At 49.3% G+C, this 25,861-nt stretch overlaps 1 protein-coding gene across 10 annotated transcripts in view; it reads left to right on the forward strand.

Annotated features, from left to right (window-relative positions):
* The window catches only part of DEPDC5 (DEP domain containing 5, GATOR1 subcomplex subunit), a 135,161-nt gene extending 126,238 nt beyond the window's left edge, over positions 1–8,923 (forward strand). For 9 of the 10 annotated variants that reach the window (XM_046025268.1, XM_046025270.1, XM_046025269.1 and 6 more), the window contains 4 exons: positions 2,028–2,199; positions 4,738–4,798; positions 8,245–8,327; positions 8,496–8,923. In XM_046025268.1, the coding sequence (XP_045881224.1) occupies positions 2,028–2,199; positions 4,738–4,798; positions 8,245–8,327; positions 8,496–8,788 (609 nt within the window). In that variant the 3' untranslated portion in view covers positions 8,789–8,923. Of the gene's footprint in view, positions 1–2,027; positions 2,200–4,737; positions 4,799–8,244; positions 8,328–8,495 lie in introns of those variants that run through there. The other variant, XM_046025277.1, reaches the window with a different exon arrangement.
* The last annotated feature ends 16,938 nt before the right edge of the window (positions 8,924–25,861 follow it).

Genomic DNA, 25,861 nt, shown 5'->3' on the forward strand with positions numbered 1-25,861 from the left:
CAGAACTAACCCTCTGTCCTGGTAAGCTATGCCTTCTCCTTGGAAGCCCTACCAGATAATCCTATCTCAAACAACATGACCATAACATTCGTAGATGCACACGTATAGTCACAGTTCTGCGGGAGGAAGAGTATTTATCTCCCCGGGGGAATATAGCAACTGTCTTTTCAAAATACACTTTTCACACCAATTCATGTAAAACCCACTGAAAGCTGCTAATCCCTTTATCATTACAGATTTGACCCTTGAACAACAGGGGTTTGATTTTTTTTTTAATTTTTTTTTTAGATTTTATTTATTTATTTGACAGAGAGAGATCACAAGTAGGCAGAGAGGCAGGCAGAGAGAGAGGAGGAAGCAGGCTCCCTGTGGAGCAGAGAGCCGGATGCGGGGCTCGATCCCAGGACCCTGAGATCATGACCTGAGCCGAAGGCAGCGGCTTAATCCACTGAGCCACCCAGGCGCCCCCAGGGGTTTGATTATGTATATACAAATACAGTATTATAAATGTATTTTTTCTTATGATTTTCTTTTTTTTTTTTAAGATTTTATTTATTTATTTGACAGAGAGAGAGAGATCACAAGTAGGCAGAGAGGCAGGTAGAGAGACAGGAGGAAGTAGGCTCCCCGCTGAGCAGAGAGCCCCATGTGGGGCTCGATCCCAGGACCCTGAAATCATGACCTGAGCTGAAGGCAGAGGCTTAACCCACTGAGCCACCCAGGCACCTAAAAATAAAATCTTTAAGAAAAAAAAAAAAAAAAAGATTATTTTGGTGAAACAAAAATCTTGGTTTTTGTTGTTGATGTATTGTTGTTATGACTATTTCTGGGGAAAAAAGCTAAGAGTGGTCCCCTTCAATTTTTAACGTAACCATATCTGTTTAAATTAAATTATGGCTCAACATAACTAACTAAGTAAATAAACACACACACACACACGGATTTATATATTTTAAAATTTTATTTATATTAGAGAGAGACTGGGAGCACAAGCAGGGCTTCGGCAGAGGGATAATCAGACACTCTGCTGAGCAGGGAGCCTGATGCAGGGCTTGATCTTAAGACCGTGGGATCATGACCTAAGCCAAAGCCAGATGCTTAAGTGACTGAGCCACAGGCGTCCCTTGAAATAACATTTGACACATACCTCATCTGTATGCCAAAGCCACATATATCAGTTTTTTTTTAAATATATGTAGTTTTATGGTTCAGAAAGTATCTTTTTTTTCTGTTTTAAATATTTTATTTATTTATTTGACAGACAGAGATCACAAGTATACCAAGAGGCAGGCAGAGAGAGAAAGGAGGAAGCAGGCTCCCTGCTGAGCAGAGCCCAATGCGGGGCTCATTCCCATGACTCTGGCATCATGACCTGAGCTGAAGGCAGAGGCTTTAAGCCACTGAGCCACCTCCTAGAAAGTATCTTAAGATGTAGAAATTCGCCATTGTTCTCTAAGGAAATGGTACTGATGGGGAGGTTTGTCTTTGGACAGACTCCTTTTGGGAGTTTACCGGAGAGAGACTCTCATTCCACCAGGTCAGGGCTTATCGCTTTTGGCCAGAGGCCACCACAGTCATCTTGTGCCCTGCGTCATATCCCATCCAGCCAGCCTGAGTGGATTGTGTTCCTATTTGATACTTTGGCCTTAGTAAATTTTTGATAAAGGACAAATTTAGAAGGACTTAACTTATATCCTGTGACCTTCCTCCAACATCCTATAGAATGAGAAGGCCATTTAGGAGGCAAGAAATAGCTCTCTCCAGTCGCTTCCTCCCAGAAGAAACACTGAAGTTACCGAAGCTCGAACTGGGAGGAGGAGCCGCTTAACTCACAGTTCTTCAAGATCTGTCAGAGGAGCTTAAACTGTGCTGTTTCCTGCCCAGGACCAGTTTGGAGCCAGTGAACATGAATAAATGAAAATGCCAGTCAATACGTATGCCGCCACGGTGGCGGCCTCGCTCCCTGGGAAGTATTTTCTCTTGTCTGAATTCACTTGGAGATGACTCTGTTTCTTGCTTTCCACCAGGTCCAGGGTTGGCATCGCAAAGCCACTTCCTGCGGCTTTTTGTTGGTCCCTGTTCTGGAGGGTCCCTTTGCACTGCCCAGTTACCTGTATGGCGATCCGCTTCGAGCACAGCTCTTCATTCCACTCAACACCAGCTGCCTGCTCAAGGAGGGCAGTGAGCACTTGTTTGATAGTAAGAGACACTCCCCTTGGATGTTCTGTCTCCATGAGTAAGACCCCCTCCCCCATGGCCACCCCTCTAGGCTAGTGCACAGAGGGAGCCTTTGGACAAGGGGGCCGAAAAGATCTGGGTCTCATACTGGTTCTTTACTTAGTGTCCGGGTAACCCTGCATGAGTCACTTAATGTCTTAAATTCCTTATCCATCAAATGAGAGCACGTCAAGTTTAACACTGCCTTGCCAACTCAGGAAGACCCTTGTGAGGCCGGGAGCAGATGGTGGGTAGGAGAGGGTGTGAGACACTGTAAATCACGAGCAGCTCTGGTATTCTCCCCACACTCTCCTTTCCGTGCTCCAGCCTAACTGGCTTAGGGCTGTGGGAATTTGAACCTTATGGGAGGCTTGAATCTGCTCTTTCATGCACACTGGCTAAAAAATGGAGGGGGGAGGCATTGAATGCAAAACAGGATCCAGCATCCTATTGTGCAAAGCTGTAGCGTGTCAGCACCTGGTACATGCATGTGACTCAAGTCCAGCGTCTCAGGGAAGACAGAGCAGAAGGGGGCTCGGAGGAGGACAGCAGGACTCTGAGGACAGCCTTTCCCCTGGGACAGGATTGTCAGTCCAGGGGGAACTGGGAGTGGGCGGAGGCAGGGAGTGGGTGTGGCTGCCCTGCTGCTCCGCCCTTGCCCCACAGATCTCTGAGGGTAGGTGTAGGACAGATTGGAGGACAAGTCTTACTTCACAGAGCACATTTTTTATCCCCAGTTAATTGCTCATTTTGATGAACATATAAATAGCCCCTACAGAGCTCTTGGTGAGCTGACAAATGACCTTTTTGAAAATGAAAAGTTAGAATTGCTGCTAATACGTCAGTAGCCTTTTCGTTTCTCAGATGTAGAAATTATAAATGTGAAATGAAGAATTTTTTGGTGTGAGGGAGATGGTTTCTTCCTGTGCCTGTGTAAGTCTGTGTAATGGTGGAAGGAGAGAAGCAGCCCAGGGAGTGAGAGGTCTCTCTAGGTCAGGGAGGCATCACTAAATGTTGCCACACTTTTCCTGTGACAGGCTGCCCTGGGGATGCAAACAGCTTGTGTTCCAAAGGCCCATCTGTATATTCTTTGTTTACGTCTCAGAAGACGTTTTTATACAGACACTGTTTTCAGTGATGGTTAGGGTTTGAGGCAGGTCCCACAGAACCACTGGAGACCATAGGTCTCATTGTCTGTAGAGTTGACACAGTGCTGTACACACACACACACACACCTTCTCGTGTAATCTCCCAGTGGCTGACAGAGGACCACTGCAGTCCTGAAATGCCACATGATTCTATTCGTATCTGATGATTTCAAGCCAGACAACCGCCTCATGCTGCTGTTTTTAATATGCTCAGGAGACACGTCCCCCACACCAGCCAGCCCTTCTGGGGTTTTCCACCTTCACTGTCACAGCACAGGATTGCTGGCAAGGCTGGTATTGGAGGACATTTTTGTATGAGCTGCTGGTTTTCCCTGCCTGTTGTAACCAAGGCTTCAAGACCAGCATCCTCTGTTGGTTGCCATGGTTACAGCTGAAGAAAGGAGTCCTAGTTTAAAGCAATAAGGGCGTGAATCTAAAAATCAATTGTCTTGCATCCATGCTGCTTCTCTTCCTGTGATCTCCCCTTCCAATAACAGTGGATTCCAAAGCTTAAAAATCTGACAAGGAATCTGCTCTTTGTTTTTACCTGTTAAGACTGAAGTCTTTTTTCTTGTTTGCTCTTTAGTTGCCTACAGCCCTCAAATGTATTCTAGATAGAAAATTCCAAATGTAAAGAGAGTAGAGAGAGTGCCCCTATTCTTCAGGATACCTTGTGCTGTTGCTCCTCTAGCCCTCAGCATCTCAGTCCCACGAGCAGCGCTGGCCCATTGCCTGTTGCTGAGCGACAGCCTGCCTCAGCCCTCCACCTCCTCCTCAGCTCTTGGTCCTCACACCAGTGCTGCAGAAGGAGCGAGGCTGGAGCCATGTTATAGGCAATGGAGGAAGGCACTTGTCTGCTCCCCTGCCCTCCCCAGCCCATCACTTTTCCAAAAATAATTTTTTTTATTTATTTACTTCAGTTTCCCCACCCCTAAAATGGAGCTTGTACTATTGTCTTTCCTTGTAGGGAAATTGAAGATGGGTAATAAATTTTTTTTTTCTTTTCTCCGTAGAAGCAGATAACATACATTTAAAGCTCATCTTTTGTTGGTATTTTTAATGTCATGTTCCTTTCCACTTTGCGCATAGGAAGTCATTAGAATGAGTCTTACCTCGGGTTCTGGTAGCTCACACTGGTTGCTGAGGACAGTGCCTTTCTAGACCCTGATAGAGCTTCAGGGAAGTGGTGGTGAGAATGCGCCTTTGTTCCTTGGGAGGGAGGCTGGTCTCCTAAAAGCGGGTAGTGTGGAAAAGCAGCACTGAAGCTCAGAGGGGAGGAATGGCCAAGAGAAGTAAAGGATACAGAAGGCCAGATCCAGGGAAACTTAAAAACCTTGGGATCACACCCTGGCATTTTTTTTTCTTCTTTCAGGCTTTGAACCGGAAACATACTGGGATCGAATGCACCTTTTCCAGGAAGCCATTGCACACAGGTTTGTCCCTTAGCAGGAGGGCATTGTGGGAGGGCGTTAGTGACTGTTGTGAGTAGTCGACCCAAACCCAGTTTGCTTCATTTCTGGGGAAGCGAATCTAGTTCACCAATGACCAACTTGCTGCTGATACCCTACAGGACCCTTTGCCTTGGTTTCAAAGATAAGCATTACCCCTCCAGTTCCCGTAGCTGTTGTTTCTCAGACCACATTACCGTCTTCCAGTTGAGCGGAAAGCACAGAGCTTCCTCCTTATTCTCCAGCAAGACTTTGAGCAAAGCTGTTAAGCAGATGACATGAGATGAAAAACTATAAAACGCTTCAAGAGCCCCTTGACACATGCTGAGAAGATAATGGGGGTTAAAAAGCAATGGATAAGTCCATGGGTATTTACTGGCACTAGGATATGTGCCAGGGAGGGGCTTCCCTCCTGGAAAGGGAGCTGGCCAGTCCAGCTTTGTCTCTAGAATGCGCCACTCAGTGTTCATTTGCTGCTTCGTGTTAATCATGGCAGAAGCAAGTCCTCCATTTCCACTTCCATTATCCTCTCTCTCGGCTCTGTCTGCAATGTCCTGCCATCTCCTTATTCAGCTATTACCACCCCTCCTCACACCCCACTCCCGCCCCTGGCCCACCACAGACTGGCTTCTTCCTTCCAGCAGTAGAGGGTGCTGACTTGGGGCAGAAGGTGGGAAGTGCAGTGGGTCAGTGGCAAAGGGTGTCAGTCCAGAAAGCAGAGAGGCCTGGCTCACCTCCATCTCCACCAGCATGCAGCTGAGGAACCATGAGCAAGTTCTGGAACTGCTTCACCTTCGTTTTCTCACCACTTGCTGGGTTGTTGGGAGGGTTCTCCAGAGTTCCCTGCACCTAGGAAGCCCTGGGTAGACAGTGGGTATCATTAGGAAGACCCCAGCCGACTGATGAGTTTATAAGCAGGTCTGATGCTTCCCTTGGATGATATCATTGGGTGGTGATTGGATTTTGCTGGCTAGATGTCACTCGGGACATGGCCTTTTAATTTTTTTGCGTCTTCTGTTCCATCCCTACGAATCTCTGCATGGACTCTGCTGGTGTCCCTGCACCTAAACATCGTGGTCCCTTGCCCACCTAGACCCACCATCCTTACCTATATCTTACCCCTCATTCTCATCTAAACCCCACCCCCTTCTCCATCGATCAGCCATGTTCTACCACGGATTCCAGGTCCCTGCTCTCTCAATCCTTCCTTCCCTTTTTTTCCCAACACACTCTGTCCATCTGTTACCCTAATGTAGGGGCCCCTGGAGGACAAGGGTGTGCATTTTTCTCATTTTTGTTTCCATTTACAGCACCTAGCAAAGTGCCTTGCCCAGAGTAGCTTTTGCACAGTGGGGAACTCTAGATTGGAATGTGGCTCTGAAATGAAACATTAGCCCACCCATAAGGTTCATCTCTGAAAGAGTTAGAAACCGGTCCAGTAAATAAAAATCTTTAAAAAAGGAAGAAGAAGAAGAAACTGGTCCAGCGTCTCTGGACCTTCCCCAGCTTCCCTCCTGTGGCTCCCCAGCTCCTTCATATTTTTCTGGGTGGGATGGGTGCCCCCCCACCCTTGCTGTAGTCCTTGCTCGAATGCTTCCCAAGTGGACAATGAGGGAGCCAAGTGCTATGTGGTTAAATTGCTGTTTTAAAATTAAAGGTCTTCCCTGGTAACCTAAGGAAGAAATGAGGGAAAATTCTGGTCAGGCTGATCCATGCTGAGTAAATAAACAGCCTTGGTTGAAAAGTAGAGGGGAAGAAAGGCAAAATCCAGAGCCATTCTTACACATGATAGAATCAGCCTATAGATGATGGGGCTTGCTGTGCACGTTAGCTGATCCAATTAATTTGCATATTTGACTTCGTGTGTTTTTTTTTTTTTTTTTTTGTTTCACAACTTATTTATTTTTCACTCAATAATAAATTATGGATTTGGCTCCATGTCAGTATATAAACGTTTAATTTGTACATAGTATTTCATATTGTGAATGTACCATTTATTTAACCATTTCTGACAGTTGCTAACATAGATTGTTTTCAATTTTGGGTATTATTAGACACTGCAATAAATACACGTGGACATTAATCTTTACGTACTTGTGTGTATATAAAGATGCATGACTAAATTTAGAGTGTATGATTAAAAGAGTATTTTAAAATTTAATAGATCTACAAAATATCTCTCTAGAATGCTTGGTACTCCTACCACCAATGTATTAAAGCTTCCCCACCACACACTTTTCCTAAAACTATGTTAGCAAATCCCATTTAAATTTTATTTTCATCATTTACAGACTAAAACTAACAAAAGAGAGATCATCTGTTGCCCCAATGTTTATTTTTCTGATTGTCCAATGAAACTTAGCTTCTTTTCCTGTTCACTTATTTCTTAAAAATTCTTTAAGATATCAGGGATTAAACTGGGCTACAAATGTAATAAGTAGCTTTATTCCTGTGCTTTATCCATCTATACACTACTTATGTTACAAATCATTCTCTCACTCTAGGCTTTGTTTTTACAGTTTATTTTTTTTAAGATTTTATTTTTCAGAGAGAGAGAGAGCACACAAGCAGGGGGACTTCGTGTGTTCTTGATAAATAGTTTTTGAAAGCCGGCAGCTTATATAGAGGATGCAGTGGAAGGAAACAGGTGCTTTACCTCCTTTAGTTCTGCCCACATCTCTGCGTTTATTACATAAACCTCCCAGACTCAGGGCGGGAGCTACATCTGTTAACACGTCCTTTTCAGCACTTAACAGGTAGAGCTGTAATAAATGTGTTTGATGGAAATAGAAAAACCCGGAATAGAATAAACCATAGATGAGAAGCAGAATCGAGTAAGTCACAGATGAAAAGTGGCTCCTGCTGCCCATTTCCAGAATGGAGCAGCGAAGCAGAGCCCCAGATTTGGTTCCTCATTTTTAAGAAGAGGATTTCAGTTAAGAGGTTTCATTCTATTTCAATTCAGAGCCTTCTTTGAGAACCCACTATGTGCTTAGCTGGGAGAACTCAAGGGAAAGAGGTGTGGCTAAGATGAATTAAGATAAGCACCTTCCCCCTGTCGTCCTGTGGGTGGGCACCCAGCATGGTGAAGGACCCAGTGTGGATTCTAGGAAGAAAGAGAGAAGAGGGGTGGGATTACAGTGCAACAGCGCCCAGAGGAGGGTCTGACTGGACAGGTGGTGGGGCAGAGACAGGGCTGGACGTGGAGTGCATCTGGTGTGAGGGCTCTTCCCTACCTGGAGATGACGGGAGGCCTGTGGGAGGAGGTCTGGTGAGGGCGAAAACCAGCAGCCTCAGTGTTCAATCTTGAAAGAGATTTTCCCAGGTCCATGTAGCTCAGCATGTCAGGAAGTCCTATTAGCCACATCTGCTCTCCCTGTCCCTTTAGCTAAGGAGGCCCTAATCTGTGTGTCTTCCTATGCTTCCCTTAGGTTTGGGTTTGTGCAAGATAAATATTCCGCTTCTGCTTTTAACTTCCCCGCCGAGAACAAGCCTCAATACATTCACGTTACAGGTGAGACACTCTAGGTGAAATGTGGGGTTGGTGGGTTCCTGTGGCGGGAGCCTGTGCACGAGACCCCCTCCCCTTGATTGAGCCTGTGTCTGCAAAGCCCCTGCAGCTGCCCAGGGGTGGGGGAGCCCTCCTGGTGGCGGTGACATGGGGCCTCCCCTTGCTCCTCAGGAACAGTGTTCCTGCAGCTGCCCTACTCCAGGCGCAAGTTCTCAGGACAACAGCGACGACGGCGGAACTCCACCAGCTCCACCAACCAGAACATGTTCTGTGAGGAACGGGTTGGCTACAACTGGGCCTATAATACCATGCTGACCAAGACATGGCGCTCTAGTGCCACAGGGGACGAGAAGTTTGCTGATCGGCTGCTCAGGGATTTCACGGACTTCTGCATCAACCGCGACAACCGGCTGGTTACATTCTGGACGAGCTGCCTGGAGAAGATGCATGCTAGCGCCCCGTGAGGCCAGGCTGCACCGCGGGCCGAACCACAGGGAGGATTCTGTTCTCGCTGTCCAAGTCCAGTATGGGCAGTGGGGCTCTGGGCGGCAGGCGGCAGTGCCTCCGTCGGTGAGTGGGGGCCATTGCTGCTGCTTTCCCCCCCTCGAGGAGAAAGACTCAGGAAGAAGCGAGTGCTGAGAGCAGGTGGGAGGCCCAGATGGTCCGTGGGAGGACCTCAGTACTGGGGAGGGGGGCGAGCAGCCCCCATGAATGTCCTTGGAGAGGAGGTGGCTCCTGGGAGCGTCCTTTCCCTCCCCTAGCCGTGGGCTTTTCGGAGCCGTCTGCTGATTCCCGCCCAAAAGTATGCACAGGATGTAAGATAGTTTTGTGAAATAGTGTACCATAGGCTCACACCAACTGTATATACCTGTACATATCAGAAGCAGAAATAAAGTGCCACATGCAGCATCTCTGGCCCCCGCCTTGTTCCTGGCAGTGGTCATCCCATCCTCTGCGGGGCAGTCGGGCCCTGTTGGCAGGGACACGGTGGCAAATGAGGCAGCCACAGAAGGTGAGGAGGACTTTGAATTCACTGTCTTGGGAGAGCCGGGCTGGGGATTTCCTGAAAGATGTCTTTTCATAAGCCCTTGGGCAAGAACAGAATAGTTTCTTTCAGACCTAGAGAGCAGAGCAGATAGTATCACGCACAACTGCAGGCTTGTGCTGTCAGAATGAATCTTGCTAAGTGGGTGAGCCCAGGTGTGGCACGCAGATGTCATGGCATTCTGAAAAAAAAAGGGGGGGGGAGTCTCTGTTGACGCCAAGGTTTAGAACCTACTTCTTAAAGGGATAAGATTCAGCATGGGGCCTCAGCCTCAGCACCCTTCCCTAACCTGCTAGTGGCAGGGGTGAGGGGTTGTGGGACAGAGGGGACATGACTGGGTACTGCCACTTCTTCCCCCTCCATCTCTCCACACAAGCCCTGCTTATTTCTCTCCTTAGTAGCTTGCAAAGCTGCCCACTTCTTCCCAGCCTTCTGCTGCTGCGCCCAGCCCTGTGCAGCCCTCCTCCATCTTCCTCCTCCTCTTGCATGGCTAGGAGAGCCCCTAACCCATCTCTGCTTTCCCTCCAGGCTGTCCTCCACCTACCTGGCAGTCAGTCTTATTTAAGAACCACTCTGATCGTGCCCGCCACTTACTTAGACGTCTTTGGGAACTTGAACTTCAAACATCCTAGGCATAGCCATGTACTATCTGTCCTGGGCTGTCCCTCCAACCACCTGGAACATCGCAGACTCTTTAGCGGCTCAGGTCCTTTGCACATGCTATCCCAGCCACTTAGAATACTCCACTTAGAACTTAGAACACTTAGAATACTCCACTCCGCTTGCTAACTCCTGGTCATCGTTCATCTGCTCTCTGCTCACGTGGTACTTCTCCAGAGAAGCACAGTGGGCTACCTGTCAGGTCTTCCTGCAGCACCTTGTACTTCCCAGGCAACACTCAGCACATTTCCATGCTAGCATGAGCCCAGCCTGAGGAAGTATGTGGTTTGGTTAGACATGAGGGAAGTGTCCATGAAGATCAGAGGCCCCACACCAGGTGTATAAATGTGATTAACCATTTCTTGGTGGAGAGAGGGAGGCAGGAGGCTTGGGGCCAAGAGGACATGGGTTTAAATCCCAGCCCTGCTATTTCTTTGCTGTGAGAGCTAGAGTGTTCTGGCTTCCAAGTGTGGTTCCTCACCTGTTAGAGACTACATGGCCTCACCTTTCTTCCCAACCCTAGACACACATACATGCACATACATACACATATATCCCTACCTCTCTTGAGTGTTGCTCTTCTTCTGTGCTTGTGACAATGTAATTATTTGCTTTCAGCCCTCTAGGCTGAGAATTTCTTCTGGCACACTCTCCAGTCACTGAGAATTGAGTGGGTGAGCTGGTGAGACCAAGGGAGCAGGTGCACATGACAGGGATCCTCACAGGATCTAGCACAAAGGAAAGACACGTGGACTATAAGGTGGACCTTGATGGGCTCACCAATCTGGGCCTCTAAATTAAGTCATGGAGGGCACTTACTCACGTTCAGAAGTGGGGCATCAAGACCCAGACACGTGCACAACATGACTTGGGGTCACCCCTGTGTAAGGGGGTTGAGGGTGGCCAAGTAAGACAAGAGCCTTAGAGCAGAGGGGTTCTTAGAGATCTGGCCCAACCCTTTCATTTTCTCTCTTTTAAGGAAACATGGAGTGACCTGCCTTAGGCTCTAGGTGGAACTGGGACAAGGGCCAGGTCCTCCAGTTCCCAGGCCCAGTGTTTTTCTAAGCATTTGGTTGTAGTCAGCAGTGTGGCCGTTGAGAGGGCAGGTGCAGGAGGCAAATGGCAGGATTCAGATTCCAGCAGGGCCACCGGCCAGTGTGTGAATCTGAGTAAGTTACTGCATCTCTCCAAACCTCAGTTTCCTCATCTGTAAAATAAGACACTACTACCACCTCCCAGAGTTTTGAAAACCACATGAGAGAATGTGGGTAGAGAGCTTGGACAGTGCCTGGAACATTGTGCCCCTGCCTCAACTTCAACCATTAAAATGATGGCAGACTCTCTGAACCCCGGGAGTTTAGAGAAGGGAATAATCAGAGAGCTGGAGTGGATGGGCTAGTCTTTAAAAAGGAAGTGGCCTTGGGCCTCGTGGAATGGATAGGAGTCAGAGTGGTCGAGAGCCCAGTGTCCCCACTTGGGCCAGAGGGCTGCACTCCACTAACTAGTTGCTGTGGTCATTCTGCCTTATCTAGGTGCCAAGAACCTCTGTTGAGAAGTTTTTTCTCTTGTCAGAGGTGCCACATTGCCAAAAGCATGAAGAGGGCCTTCTGACCATGCCATGCTGGCTCCTTGTCATGAACAGGGTTGTTGACCGAAGCTGAGCAGCTCTGGAGACATTTCTCAGTTCTGTGGTCATGTTGGGATGTACCCAGGCCCTCAGACACCTGAGGAGGCACCAGACGACCTCCTGAATGTAGAAATGAATCCAGAGTGGTGAACCATGACCATGCAGAGTGTGAGATGCAGAAAAACCTGATGGGAAAAGAGATAGAATAACACCTGGGCCCTCTACCAAAGGAATGAAAGAAGCCAAGAAGTCTTCACAGCAGAAGTGGTAGCTGTGTTAGTCCCCCAGCTGCGGTTCTCCAGTGCTCCTGGGTGAAGGAGCTTGCATAAACTGCAGATTCCAGAGCCTCTCCCAGAGATTCTGATGCGGGGTGTCCTGGCAGTCTGCGCTAGAAACAGACACTCTGCTCTCAGTGGTTCATTTGAGAAGCCCCGTTCCAGATTCCTTCTCTGGGCTTCTTGGTGAGTACTCTACATGCAGCTCTAACTAGAAGTCTGATTCTTAGACCAAAGCAGATTAGAAGCCTCACACTGAAAGGCAGCACAGTAGAGGCAGAGAACTTGACGCCTGAGGGAAATGACATCTGATAGCAGACAGAGAGTTGCCTGGGCCGCCCAAGGCACAGGACCACCAACGCCTATGCAGCTGGGCCGGGAACAGCCAAGTACTACATGGGATGGGCACGGAAGCCCATATCCCCTGTGTAGGAAGAGACCCATCCAAATAATTAAAATGGAAACTTGAGGTATTATAAGGAAGAAGCAAATGACATATGCTTGATGCTAAGGAAGTCTATGAGGCTTTGCCAACGTGGATAGGAAATAGTGGGACAGAAAGCTGAATAGAAGCCAATTTAAGTTATATATAATTATATATTTCAGTTATATATAATTTCAGTTATATATAATAACATTTCAGTTATATATAATAATGGTCACTCCATTTCTTTCTTTCTTTTTTTTTTAGATTTTATTTATTTATTTGACAGACATCACAAGTAGGCAGAGAGGCAGGCAGAGAGAGAGGGAGGAAGCAGGCTCTCTGCTGAGCAGAGAGCCCAATGTGGGGCTCAATCCCAGGACCCTTGGATCATGACCTGAACTGAAGGCAGAGCCACCCAGGCGCCCCTCCATTTCTTTTTTTAAATTTTTTAAAAAGATTTTAATTATTTGAGAGAGAGCTAGGAAGGAGGAGGCGCAGACTCCCTGCTCAGCAGGGAGCCTGCTGCAGGGCTCAATCCCAGGACCCTGAGATCATAACCTAAGCCAAAGGCAGATGCTTCACCGACTGAGCCACCCAGGTGTCCCAGACACTCCATTTCTTGAGTGTTGGCTTTGTTCTGGGCAATGTAGCATACATAACTTATGTTCCACTGCATTGGGTAATCTTACCAGCCATCTTCAGACCAGATGAGAGTGGAAGGCCCAGGCAGGAGCCCAGGGCCACACAGCTAATAGCAGGGCTGGGTATCAGGCCTGTGAGATCCTAGAGCCCAGCCCCCGTCCACTGTGCTGTCCCCCTCAGCTGGGTCTGAGGTGTCACCACTGCTCTGACTGACCTGGGGCTCTGGCTAGGGGCCCTGTATTCCTTTCAGCTGACTCTGTTGTGTGTGGTACGGCTCTGCTGGTGTACAGATGTCGTGTAACACATGAACGTGGCCTCACATATAGACGCTCTGCTGGGAGCACACAGTGATTTTGAGCGTCTGTCAGTGGCTTTTCCTCGCCTCCAGGCTCCTCTCTGGAAGGCCCTGTCTGCTCCTTCCCTTCCAGCCCCACACTGACTTCAGCCTGCAAGTGCTTTGGGTACCTCCTGGCTTTCAGGCCAGGCCACACACTTGCCCAGTGCCTGGCCTGGATTGCATGAGTTGAGGGAGGCAAAGCAGGCACCAAGGACTCATTCCTACCTATCTTTAGATTTGTTTTTCCTCTGCTTCTCTGGCTGCAGCAAGATTCATCTTTTTCCTCAGCGAATCAGCACATAGTCCTTCCAGGAAGAAAATCTCTTTTCACCCTGGTGGCAAAGCATAGGGTGTGGGTGGGGGGAATTGCTATATGACCACCAGTAAACCCCTCTCTCCAGGCCCCGGTATTTTCATCTGAACTCCTCTGGCAATGAGTCTGGGAGAAGTCTTGGGGAATCACAAGATTTCAGATCTTTCCCCTCCTCGACTAGCAGGAGAGCTGAGTGCCAAGAGGGAGTAGAGTCCCTTTCAGTCTCCGAGGCAGCTGGTGGCAGCTGGGATGGGAGCTGAGTCCCTTACCTCCTCTCTGTCCACTGTGGATTGTACCAGATTGCTTATCCAGGCCCAGTCTCTCCCCGTTAATCCTTGGGTGTCTCTTAAAAAGAGACAGAATTTTTTTTTAAGCCTAGGGCATTCTGGGAGAGAAACATCTTCCTAATGTCTTTGTTCATCCAACCCTAGTAGTTCACATTCTGGGTTCTCCTCCTCCCCACAGTCTGGGAGCAACAGATAGGTGTGACCAGGCGCTGTCCTAGGAAAGGCACCTCTTCACAAGGTGAAATGTCCTGCCTCATCCTGTGTGTCCTCAGAAGCCAAGCAGACACAAGCTTGAGAGGGTGGGTGGGGCTCTGCCCGAGACCAGCCTGTGACATTTTCGTCCTGATGCTGTCTCAAAACGCCCACCCCTTTTCCAGGCGGTTGGATACAGCACTGGAGGAGAACCAGGAGCTAGCCAGGGGTTCTCAGCTGGGGGCTATTTTGGCCCCCCTTTGAGGGACATTCGGCACTGTCTGGAGACAACTGTGGGAAGTGTTACTAGCATCTCGTGGGTGTTTTTAAACACCCTGTAACGCATAGAACAACCCCTACAACAAATAATTATTCAGCCCCAAACATCAATAGAGTCGAGGTTAGGATACCCTGAACTAGATTCTGATCTGGTAAGAGGCCCAGATGACTTTGGAGGAAAAGATACATGCCACTTGCCCCTGATTATGGAGCTCTAAATCCTTTCCTGATGGAAGCCCCATCCCCAATCTCCTATAGTTATTACTCTTGCTATATCCCAAGGTCAGAGTGGTTAAGGGACCTGCTTAGGGCCACACCGCAAGTTGTGCACAGAACCAGGATTAGAATCCTGGTCATACTGAGTGCTTACATGCTGTGGCATGGCCCTTGTGTTTCTCTTTCCTTGTACAAAGAGCCTGTCTCTCCAGTAACATATAACCTCCTTGAGGGCAGAAAGCATATCTTGCTCATCCTTGTGTCCTCCACGTTGAGCGCCCGTCACACATAGGGGCTCGGCTCATTTAGCATTGGTTCAATTCATTCATTCGACCATGTCAGCCCTACACTCTCCGTGGAAGGACACAAATGTAAAGCACTACAGAAATAGAGGAGAGGGGCCTAAAACTATGTAGGGGAGCTGGGAAGACTGGAGAAAGGGGCATTTCGACTGGGATTTGAAGGCAGGCGGGTGAGGAGGGTGGGCTGGGGAAGGGATTCTGGAGGGCACCAGACCAAACAAGAGAGTGTGACTGACTAAAACCTGACAGGGAGGAAACTGGAGAGCGATTTCTCCAAACCCGCCCTACTCGGTGCCCACTTCCAACAGCTGATTTCCAGAGGGAGTTTGGTGTGGTCAAGTTCCAGGGTACAAACCAGAGTGACACATGGTCTACTGTCAGGAAGCCCTGAGTCAGCTTGGGCCCCAGGATCCCACCTTGGGGAGGACGGGACAGAGACAGGACACCTTGCTCACCTGTCAGGCTTTGCTCTTTCTGGTCATGGATCTGAAGAGCAAGCTTTAAACATACCCAGGCTCCAAGGAGGGGGCCGACATCCCTGACGGGGCAGGCAGAGAATGAACCTCTTTCATTATCCCCTTTCTCTTCAGTAAGCCAGAAACCCTGCTCATAGTTTCGGCCTGTCCAAGCTCCCAGAATCATGCTGAGTCTAGGGGATGGGTGTGAGACCCCCGGTGGGGGGAGTGCTATGAAATATTTTAAGAACTTGCACATCCAGGTGGACTCCCTATAGTTCTTGTCTGACTTGAGTGCCCACAACCTGTGTGATCCTGAGCAAGTCTGTTCCGCTGGCTGGACTTCAAATTTGGGGGCAGGGCAAGGACGATGTTCCTTCTGCCTTTTTCAAGGAATTGGGAGTTGTAATGCCATCAGCTTTGTGAGGTGGTCTGGGTGGGACACAGAATATGCCATAACTTTAAGGCAGCGCTGTAAATACACCCCTCATGGAGACCAGACACTGTTTTGGATGTGGCTGGCCGATGTGCCAGGGACCTGGTCCAGCACAAGCTGGTCTGAAGCTTGGGAAGGGAGTGACAGAAAACAGAAGAAAGGTAATAGCAGGAGCTCTTACACTGAACCCCAAGCAAGTGCGTGCCCATGAGCCGAGTGCTAGTAGCCTGAGGACAGTCTGAGGGAGGCGGCTAGGTGGTGGTACCCCCACTCCGTCGAGGAGAAACTGAGTCTCGGGGTAGTGGAGGGACTTAGCCAAGGTTACTGAGTGTCCACGTGGCAGGGGAGGGATTGAACACAGGGATTCTCCACCCCGGGGCTCTTCCCTTAGAGAGAAAGAGGCGGGGGCATGGAAACAAGAAGCCCACTGAAGGTAGTTTCCATGGTGGGGCACCCATGTCCGGGAAGGAGGGAGGTCAAGGCTTGGGGCCTGGGCTCCCCACATGGCAATGAGGGCCACATTCCCAGGATCTCCAGTGCCTCATCTCCACACTGGCCGCAGCTGGTGGTTGACGCTAGGACAGGAGAACTCCTGGGTGGTGGGACAGGATGTGTCTCGCCTCAAAGCAGAAGTGAAACGGGGACCACTTCCCCTTGCGACACGAGGCAAGTCTGACCACCACTCCCTTGCCACCATCTCCTGCAGAAACTAGGAGACTGGCAGCCTCTGCTGGGGTCTGAGATTCAGGTTGGAGGGGCACTGAGAAGCCAGCCTGGTCTGGGAACCTAACCCATGCTGGGAGCTGGGTGTCCACCTCCCAACACACACAGCTTGGGGTCTCTTCACACATGCCTCCTTGGACAGCATCTGCGTGCCTGGGAGGTGCTGTTTCTCCCAGGTTCTATGATTTAGACCTCAAAGGAGACGGCCCTTTATACAAGTATTCTGTCTCCTGGCAGAATCGCAACCAGCTCATCTCTGCAAGAGGGAGATTCGTTTGTGGCTCACTCTCTCATTCATGTTCACAAGTTTGGTCATTCTCCCATCTACAAACATTGAGAGCCATCTTTGTGTCAGGCATCGTGCGGATACAGGAGGGAGAAGGATGGCAAACAAAATGTTACATAGCTCACTAGTGTTATGGTTGTGAAATAATTTATTGTGAAGAGTGCAGCAAAGGCAAGGAGAGGTCACTGTGAGAGGTTAAAGAGGAGCCCCCAACCTGGTCTAGGACTCAGGGAAGGCTTTCTAGGCATTTCCATGGAAATCTGATGGATGGCAGAGCTTGTGAAGGGCAGAGGTGGGAGGAAAGGAAGAACCTAAGAGGGAAATGAAGCTTGTGAGCCCTGGGGAGAGGCGGTGTGGCTGGAGAAAGCAGAGAGACGAGGACACGCAGGATACAGGCCACTGAAGGAGTCCCCCCTGTCTGACACAACTTCAAGAGAAATATCTGGAAGGCCCAGTAACTTTAGGCAAGACTTTCTCTTCTCTGGACCTCAGTCCCCTCTTTTCGATAGGAATACGTTCACCGTGCATGCAGGGTTGCTGAAGAACCCTCAGCTGAAGCACCGGCTCGGTGTCTGGCAGTGTGGAGGTTCCTGGTAAGTGTAGCCATTAGTCTAACCGCGACAGAGCCAGGCCAGGAATCCAGGCTTCAGGCCCAGCTCCCACGCTCTGGGGGCTACCTTCACCCCAGGGCCACTTCTAGGAGACACGGAGCCCGATCACCCAACCTGCTTCCTGCTGCAGCATCTCCTGACTTTGCCAGCCTGGGAAAAGGCTTCAGTTTACAGCTATGGCTGGCCCTAGAAGCGGATGCCTCCCTTGTGCCTCCCCGCCCCTACAGGGCCCCAGCCAGCTGACCAAACAGTCTTTGCAGACTCTCCCTGCCATGCAGGTGAGGAACGGAGGTGGCACAGAGCTGGCAACCCCAGGGCTGAGCGGCAGCAGAGCTGCCTTGTTCCCCGAGGGTAGAGCAGCTCTGGAGTCCTTCTCTTTTGATTCAGGGAAGAAATCTTCCTGAAGGAGGAAGGAAGTAGCATTGACCACATGCGTGGAGCTGTGTGCGGTGCTTTTGCTTGCCACCTGATTTATTTCTAGCAACAACCCCTCGTAGGGGGCATTACTGGCTGCCTCTTACAGAGGAGTACCTGTAAGGCTCAGGGTCACCCAAGGTCACCCAGCTGGCATGTGGCAAGATCTGGATTCTACACCAGGTCCTATAACTTTGCCCTGCCCCCTGGCTCTCAGAGGTGGGCCTTTGGGCTATGTTTTGTTGTATTTTGTATTTCTTCTAGTGCGAGCCTGTTATAGGAGGACTGGAAATGCAGTGGTCAGGCCTGAGTTTTGATTTCTTCATTTGGCACTGGCCATAGGAATATCACACAACGACCGGGGGGAGCCATCTCAGTGAAGGTTAGGGCCACCCCCCTCCTGCCTCTATTTTACAAAAAGGAAACTGAGGCCTAGAGATGGGGAGCAACTTGCCTGAGACGACAAGGTATCTCAGCAGAGAGCTGGGCCAGGCCACACTCTCCTTGCGGACTCCCTTCTCTAGCTATTTTCCTTACCCTCTCTTACTGGCCTCCATGGCTCCGGACAGTCTCCACACACTGGACGATCCCTGGCTGTGTGGGCCCTGGACCTATGTTCTGCATTTCCTTCCTTGGGCGCCCCAGTCTCATGATTCTGACCACCACCTACTTAACCAGGCTCGTGTGTCTCAACCTGAGATCTCTAGCCCCAACCCCACTTCTGAACTCCAGCCTGTCAGTCCAGCTGCCTTCTCAGCCTCTCCTGAGTGATCTCAGAGGGTGACAAACTGGATATGTGTAAAACACAACTCTTGATTTAGCTGTATCCTCCTGGCTCCTACCCAAACCTGCTCCTCCCACAGTCTTCCCCGTTTTAGTCACTGTACCATCATCTACGCGGTTTTTCAGGCGGAAAGCCTTGGGGTTATCCTGTATTTCCTTCACTCGGCCCCACCCACATCTAATCCATTAGCAAAAATATATTGTAATCTGACCTTTTCACCACCTCCGCCTTCGTCTGATGCAGCAGCATCCTGGCTGGTCCTCCTGTGTCCTCTTTTGCCTTGAAGAACGTATTCTCACAGCAGCCAACGTGCTCTCTTTTAAACATAGAACAGGCTGTGCCATTCCCCTGCCTGAAACCCTCCAGTGACTTCCCAGCAATTCAGGATGAAATCCCAACTTCTTGCACAGCCCACAAGGCCCTATGGAGCCTGGGCTTCTGGAACCGTCTGTCTCCATTCTCAACTCTTCCTGCTCTCTCAGGGTGTTCCCATGAACACCCCAAGGTTGCCCCTGCCTTGGAGCCTTGGACGACTCTCCTCTCTTCTTGGAACCGTCTTCCCAAGGTCATGGCTCAGTTGTTTTCTCGTTGTTGGTGTCACCTGCTGCCTTCTCAGTGAGGTCTTCCTTGTCTAGAGAGGCACCACCCCCACCTGTCACTGCCCAACACCCTGCCCTGTAATCTCTCTCTTACAGTTCTTTTCGTCACCTGCAATTATCTGCATTGTTTGCCCACTTGTGTGTTGTCTTTTCTCCACACTGGAACGTAAGTTCTGGGACTGTTTTTTGGCCCTGCCAAATCCTCGGTACTCATCTCAGTGTGCATACATAGCATGCGGTAGGTGCTCATGAGTGCTTGTCCACAGAACCAACCACATGGACTCAGGGCCCAAGTTACACATCGAGTTTATTAGAGGTTGCTGTCCCCAGACGTCTTTTGTATGGGACAGCGTTTTCTGGTCCTAGGACTTCTTTATGAGACCAATGTCTATAGATGCTCAGAGGTCACTCCCTTATCTGCCACCTCTATCACCTACCTACATGCTGTGTGACCTTGGGCAACTTACCTACTCTTCCTGTGCCTCAGTTTTGTCAGTTGCGAAGCGGGGATATTACTAGTGCCCGCCTCACAGCACAAACGTGAGGACTGAATGAATGGATGCATAAAGAATGCTTTGTGAAAGCAGCATAGGGGACATAGTGTTCAGTAACACTAGCTCTGTTATTAGTTTTATCCATATTACTATCACCACTACTACCATCATCACTGTTTTTTTTTTAAGTAGGTTCCACACCCAGCATGGAGCCCAACATGGGGCTTGAACTCACGACCCTGAGCTCAAGATCCGAGCTGAGAGGAAGAGTCAGACACTTAACTGACTGAGCCACCCAGGTGCCCCTGCATTTCTGCTTTTTTAAGTTGACGTATACTTGACATAATTCATCATGTTAGTTTCAGGCATCCAGCATTAATGGTTCGACATATGTCTAAGTTGCAAAGTGATCAGCACGAAACCTGGTCAACATCCTTTCCCAGTTTCCCTCCTGGAGGAGGCAGGTGTTTCCTCTTTGCCCTCGTGCCACTTTGCTTACTCAGTCCCATTCAGTGGTCTCCTATTTCAATTAAGAAAAAGAGCAGTGCCTTTAAGTAACCTGCGAGCCCTCTGCCTACCTCTCAAGCATCATCCTCTTGCATGTCTTTTCCAGTGCTTTCCCCCTCTGTGGTCACACTGGCCCCATTTTAGCTCTTCCTGTGGTGGATGCTGGTCCCACACCAGACAGTTGGCCGGCAAGTTGCTTTCCCTCCTTCTTCACCTGGTCAGCAAGACCTGCTCTTCTTCATTCCCATCTCGGCTTGGTCATTACTGTCCTAGCCTCTGTGACCACAGAGAAGCAGAATTCCCCTATTTTCATGCGATCCAGGCAGCATGTGTCTCTGCAACAGCTCTCGTCACACACATAGGTTTGCACCCACCCCCTACATTGGGTTAATTTCTGCCTTTCCTAATAGACTGAGCTCCATGAGGACAGAGACCAAGTCATTCCTTGCACTGCCGATGTTAGCACAGTGTTTGCATACAGCAGGCCTTTTAAAAACATTAAAGAGGAGAATAAATGAGTGGCAAGGAGGCCTTTGCGTCAGAGACTTTGGGCAAAACAAGCCCAGAACTGCCCCAAGGGAAAATCTGCTATCGTTGCAGAACCAACCAGGCTTTGTACCGGCCTTGCAGCCGCAACAGTCCTCCTGACTTCTAGTAGGTTCTACCATTAAGCGATATGGTCCTGGGAAGCTCCTGCATGCCGCATGCCTTCAGGGGTGCCCACCGAGTTGAGTCACGAGGGTAGAGAGAGGACTTTGCTCATCTAAGCCAAGACAGAAACTGGACAGGAGGCTGTGACACAATGGAGAAGTCTGTCTTGCTTCCTGAGCTCCGCTATCCCACAGAGCCAGACACCTTCCCCTTTTCCTTCCCTCTTAAAACAGTGTCCTGATGGCAGGGCACTCTGTTCTGGGTTTTCTGGCTGATGGCATTTTCTTTAATTGGTTGGAGCAGAGGTCCTTGCAGGCTGTAGACCTGGGCCAGTCCCCCACAGGGTCTGAGCTGGGACACGGTGAAACGAAAGAAATGGGGACAATGTAGGGAGTTGTCATAAAGGTAAATTAAATCTCAGATTGTCTGCCCTACTTTCTTTGTGATGCCCTTTCTTTTATGAAACAAGGGTGATGGGAGGTGGTGATAGGGTTTCTTTCTTTTTTTTTTTTTTAAATGCCCTTGTTTGTCAAATCACCTACTTAATTTTGTTTTGAAATGTATTGGTCCGTGGACAGTGGCTGAGCCAGGATAAGAACCCAGGCTCTCTCTAGTTCAAGGTTAGTTCTCTCTCTGCAGCACCCCCAACCCCAAGAGGATAAGATGTAGGGGAGACATGAGAGCTGGTTGTAAATTATTGACAAACTGCCATGTGGAAGGGGGGAACGTGCTTGTTCTGGTTGCAGGGGGGTAGAAATGGGGTCACTGGGTAGCAGTTGCAAAGTCAAAAAGTGCCTGTCTGAAACTGCTACGCAGTGACCCCAAACTTCACCTTGGTTTAGAACAAAAGTTCTCTTCTCTCTTTCTTTTTTTTTTTTAAATTTCTTTGAGAGAGAGAGAAAACACACAAGGAATGAGGAGAGGCAGAGGCAGAAACAGACTCCTTGCCAAACAGGGAGCCTGACTCGGGGCTCAATCCCAGGACCCCGGGACCATGACCTGAGCCGAAGGCAGACACTTCACCGACTGAGCCACCCAGATGCCCCTAGAATAAGGTTCCTAACAGGCAAGTATTCAGTAATAGACCAGGTCACTCCACACCAGCAGTATTCAGGCACAGGTGGAGTTGGCTACAGCCAGGGCTGCTGGAGGAAATATTCAGGCTGGCGGTGAATGCCAATTAAGGACCATAGATTCAAATCCCCCATGCTTCTGTACCCGGTTTTACCACTTCCTATCTATGTGACCTCAGGCAGGAGTTTCCTTCTCTTGGGGGACCTGGGTGGCTCAGTGGGTTAAGCCTCTGCCTTTGGCTCAGATCATGATCCCAGGGTCCTGGGATCCAGTCCCACATTGGGCTCTCTGCTCAGCGGGGAGCCTGCTTCCCTCTCTCTCTGCCTGCCTCTCTGCCTACTTGTTATCTGTCTGTCAAATAAATAAATAAAGTCTTTAAAAAAAGAAAAAAGAGTTTCCTTCTTTTGAAAATAGGGGTAATCATGCCTCCCTCAGTCTCCTGTAAGGATTATATGAGGGAGTGTGTTTACTATGCCTAGCCCACAGATTGGCCTTCCCTGATACGTGAATCCTGTCCCCAGGAAGCTTACTTAGAGTATGATGGAGAGGAAGACTCGAGGAGAAAGGATAACATGAAGAAGTTCATGAGTAAAGACCAGCAAGAGTGGCTCAGGCTTATGTGCTGGGCAGTTCTGAGGATGGGAGATCAGGTACGGGCTGAATAACCAGGGAAGAATTGACGCTTGAGGCACCGCTAGGCTCTGATAGTAGAGAGGAAGGAGTATGTTTTGCAGGAGGAAAGCATACAGTGGTCTCTGGCACACAGTAGTAAGTGTTAACTGGAAGTAGCTATTAATATCTGAATTATAAGGCCAGGGGTGCCTGGGTGGCTCATTCGTTAAGCATCGACTCTTTTGATTTCAGCCCAGGTCATGATCTAGGAGTTGTGAGATTGAGCCCCATGTTGGGCTCCCTGCTGGCTATGAAACCTGCTTGAGATTCTGTCTCTCCCTCTGACCCTCTCCTGCCTTGCAAACACACACACACACACACACACACACACTTCCTCTCTCTCTCAAAAAATAAATAAAAAATAAAATAGGGGCACCTGGGTGGCTCTGCCTTTGGCTCAGGTCATGACCCCAGGGTCCTGGGATCCAGCCCCGCATCAGGCTCTCTGCCCAGTGGGGAGTCTGCTTCCCCCACCCCTCTCTCTCTGCCTGCCTCTCTGCCTACTTGTGATCTCTGTTTGTCAAATAAATAAATACACTCTTTAAAAAAAAATAAAATAAACTCCAAGACCATGATGATCCCTCTTTCTCTCGGCTCTGACAGCACTGTGGGCACATTCCTGGTACATCAGACATCCTAGGTATATGTTGAATGAATAAAGGGCAGATAGATTAGCCATAGAATGGAGGGAGATATAATCAGGTCTAATTAAGCTTGGGAAAATGAGAGTCTCCATCCATCCATATATCCATACACCCACCTATCTGTCATCCAGTAATACCCACACACATACATAGACCCACTCATTTGTCCATCCATCCATCCATCCATCCATCCATCCATCCATCCACATATACACCTGTTCATCTATCCATCCATCCATCCATCCATCCACTCATCCATATGTTTAAAGCATAGACAAAGACAAAGCCACTGCCCTCATGAAGCTTATATCACGTGGGGCAGGGGTTGTAGATATGAATCAAATAATTACATGGATAGGTGTAAAACAGCAACTGTGATATTTGCTACAAACGAAAGGTGTACATGGTGCCAGGAGAGCCTGAAACAGGGCAATTTGACCCATTCAAGGAGGTCCAGAAAGCCTCCCCAAGAGAGTGACCATTGAACAGAGAGCCAAAGGGTGGGTAGGAGTAACTAGAAGAACTGGGGGATATGGTAGGGGTAAGAATATTCCAGGCAGCTAGAGCAGAGCACATGGAAGGGCAAGATGAAGTTGGGGTTGCAGGACTGACAATGCAGGCCTCCGGGGCATGTTAAGGATTTGGGTTATTATTATTATTTTTAATATTTTATTTGTTTATTTGACAGAGATCACAAGTAGGCAAAGAGGCAGGCAGAGAGAGAGGGGGAAACAGGCTCTCCACCGAGCAGAGCGCCCGATGTGGGGCTCGATCCCAGGACCCTGAGATCATGACCTGAGTGGAAGGCAGAAGCTTTAACCCACTGAGCCACCCAGGCGCCCCTTGGGTTATTATTCTTAAAGGCTCTAAGCAAGCCTCAGGTAACAGGATCAGATTTGTATTTGTAAGACACCGTCTGGCTACGGTTATAGAAAATGGAAGCAGGGGGATGGGATGAGCAAGTGCAAAAACAGGAAGCCTGTGAGAAGCCAACAGTTGTCCGGGAAGTTCATGATGGAACCTCAGCTGGGGAAAGCGGTCAGGGGAGCGGAGTAGTGGGAGACTTGGAGGCCATTTAGGAGATGAAATGATTAGGCAGTGGGTCTGGTGGGAAGGATGAGGGTGAAGGAGTGGTCTCTGGGATGACACCTAGGTGTCTGGAGAGAACTGTTGCCAGGCAGTTACTCTTTTACAGAGTAAAAGACTGAAGAGAGTGGGGAACAGGATGGACATATTTTAACTTGAAGTTATTATGCCTGTGTTTGCAAAATAAGGGGCATGGGAAGATCGGCATGCATAGCTCTCTGGTTGCTGCACGGAGGTGAAAAGTCTGGTTTAAGGAGGTTGCACGTTACAGGCTGAAGAGTTGAGCCTGGGAGTTAGGTCTTCTAGTCTTGGCTCTGCATCTATCTTCCTGAGTGACCTTGAGGGTGCACCTTTACCCCTCTGGGCCTAGGCTCTAAAACCCATGGCCCTGCTGGTCTGGCATTTTAAGGGCACAAAGCAGTCTGAGTCTTATTTGTGTCCACTGGCACCATTTATAGGGCTCCCTCTGGGAAACTTATTCCTTGTAGATCTGCTTTTCCAGAGCCCGAAGATTAAAAGAGCATTAAGTCTAGAATGTGAGATCTGAAGGGAATCACAGAGCCCATTTGCCCAGTCTTCAAATTGTACAGAGAGGGGCAACACCTGTGTCTGACCTTGATCTTTTTTTTTTTTAAATATTTATTTATTTATTTATTTATTTATTTGACAGAGAGAGATCACAAGTAGACAGAGAGGCAGGCAGAGAGAGGGAGAGGGAAGCAGGCTCCCCGCTGAGCAGAGAGCCCGATGTGGGACTGGATCCCAGGACCCTGAGATCATGAACTGAGCCGAAGGCAGCGGCTTAACCCACTGAGCCACCCAGGCACCCATGACCTTGATCTTGATCCCCCTTTGTACCCTGCCCCTGGGAGGAGAGGTGGGGCAGTTTGTGCCAAGCCACAAAGCTACAGGGCAGAAGAGCATCCTTTTGGGGGTAAGCCCTGTGTTCCTTTTCTTACTTTGGGGTGGGGTGGGGTTTTATTCTGCAGTCTTCAGCCATTTCTTAGGACAGATGGGGCTAGGTAGATCCGTGGGGATGGGCTAAGATCAAAGACGTAAGTGATGCTGAGTGTATCGTGGAAGCATAATGAAGGGAATGTCTGAAGCTGTGCTGTGATAAGCTTGGGGTACTTTCTCACTCTTTGAAGATGCCTCTTGTCGTGCACCCCTAATGTGACTCCTGAATGTCCTCCCTGGGTTGTGAGATGCTCTTTGCCAAAAAGGAATGCAGAAAACCCAGCCTACCCCCTCCCATCCCCCTGCAAAGGAGGCATGGAGACAAAACGCAGTTGGAACTTCAGGGCTGAGGTTTCCATGGTGGCCCCACTCTGCTGCTCTTCCCATTGGCCAGACGTCCTGCTCCAGCTTTAGCAACAGAGGCTCAAATACCCATCTCCTTCCTGATTGGCCGGGCTGTGCTGCAGCACCATGGCAACAGGGGCAGAGGGACCAGTCTGCAGAACTTGAGTCACCATCTACCTGGGGTGGAGCTGAGATCC

This window comes from Meles meles, chromosome 12 (genome assembly GCF_922984935.1).
Source record: "Meles meles chromosome 12, mMelMel3.1 paternal haplotype, whole genome shotgun sequence".
Lineage (NCBI taxonomy): Eukaryota > Metazoa > Chordata > Mammalia > Carnivora > Mustelidae > Meles > Meles meles.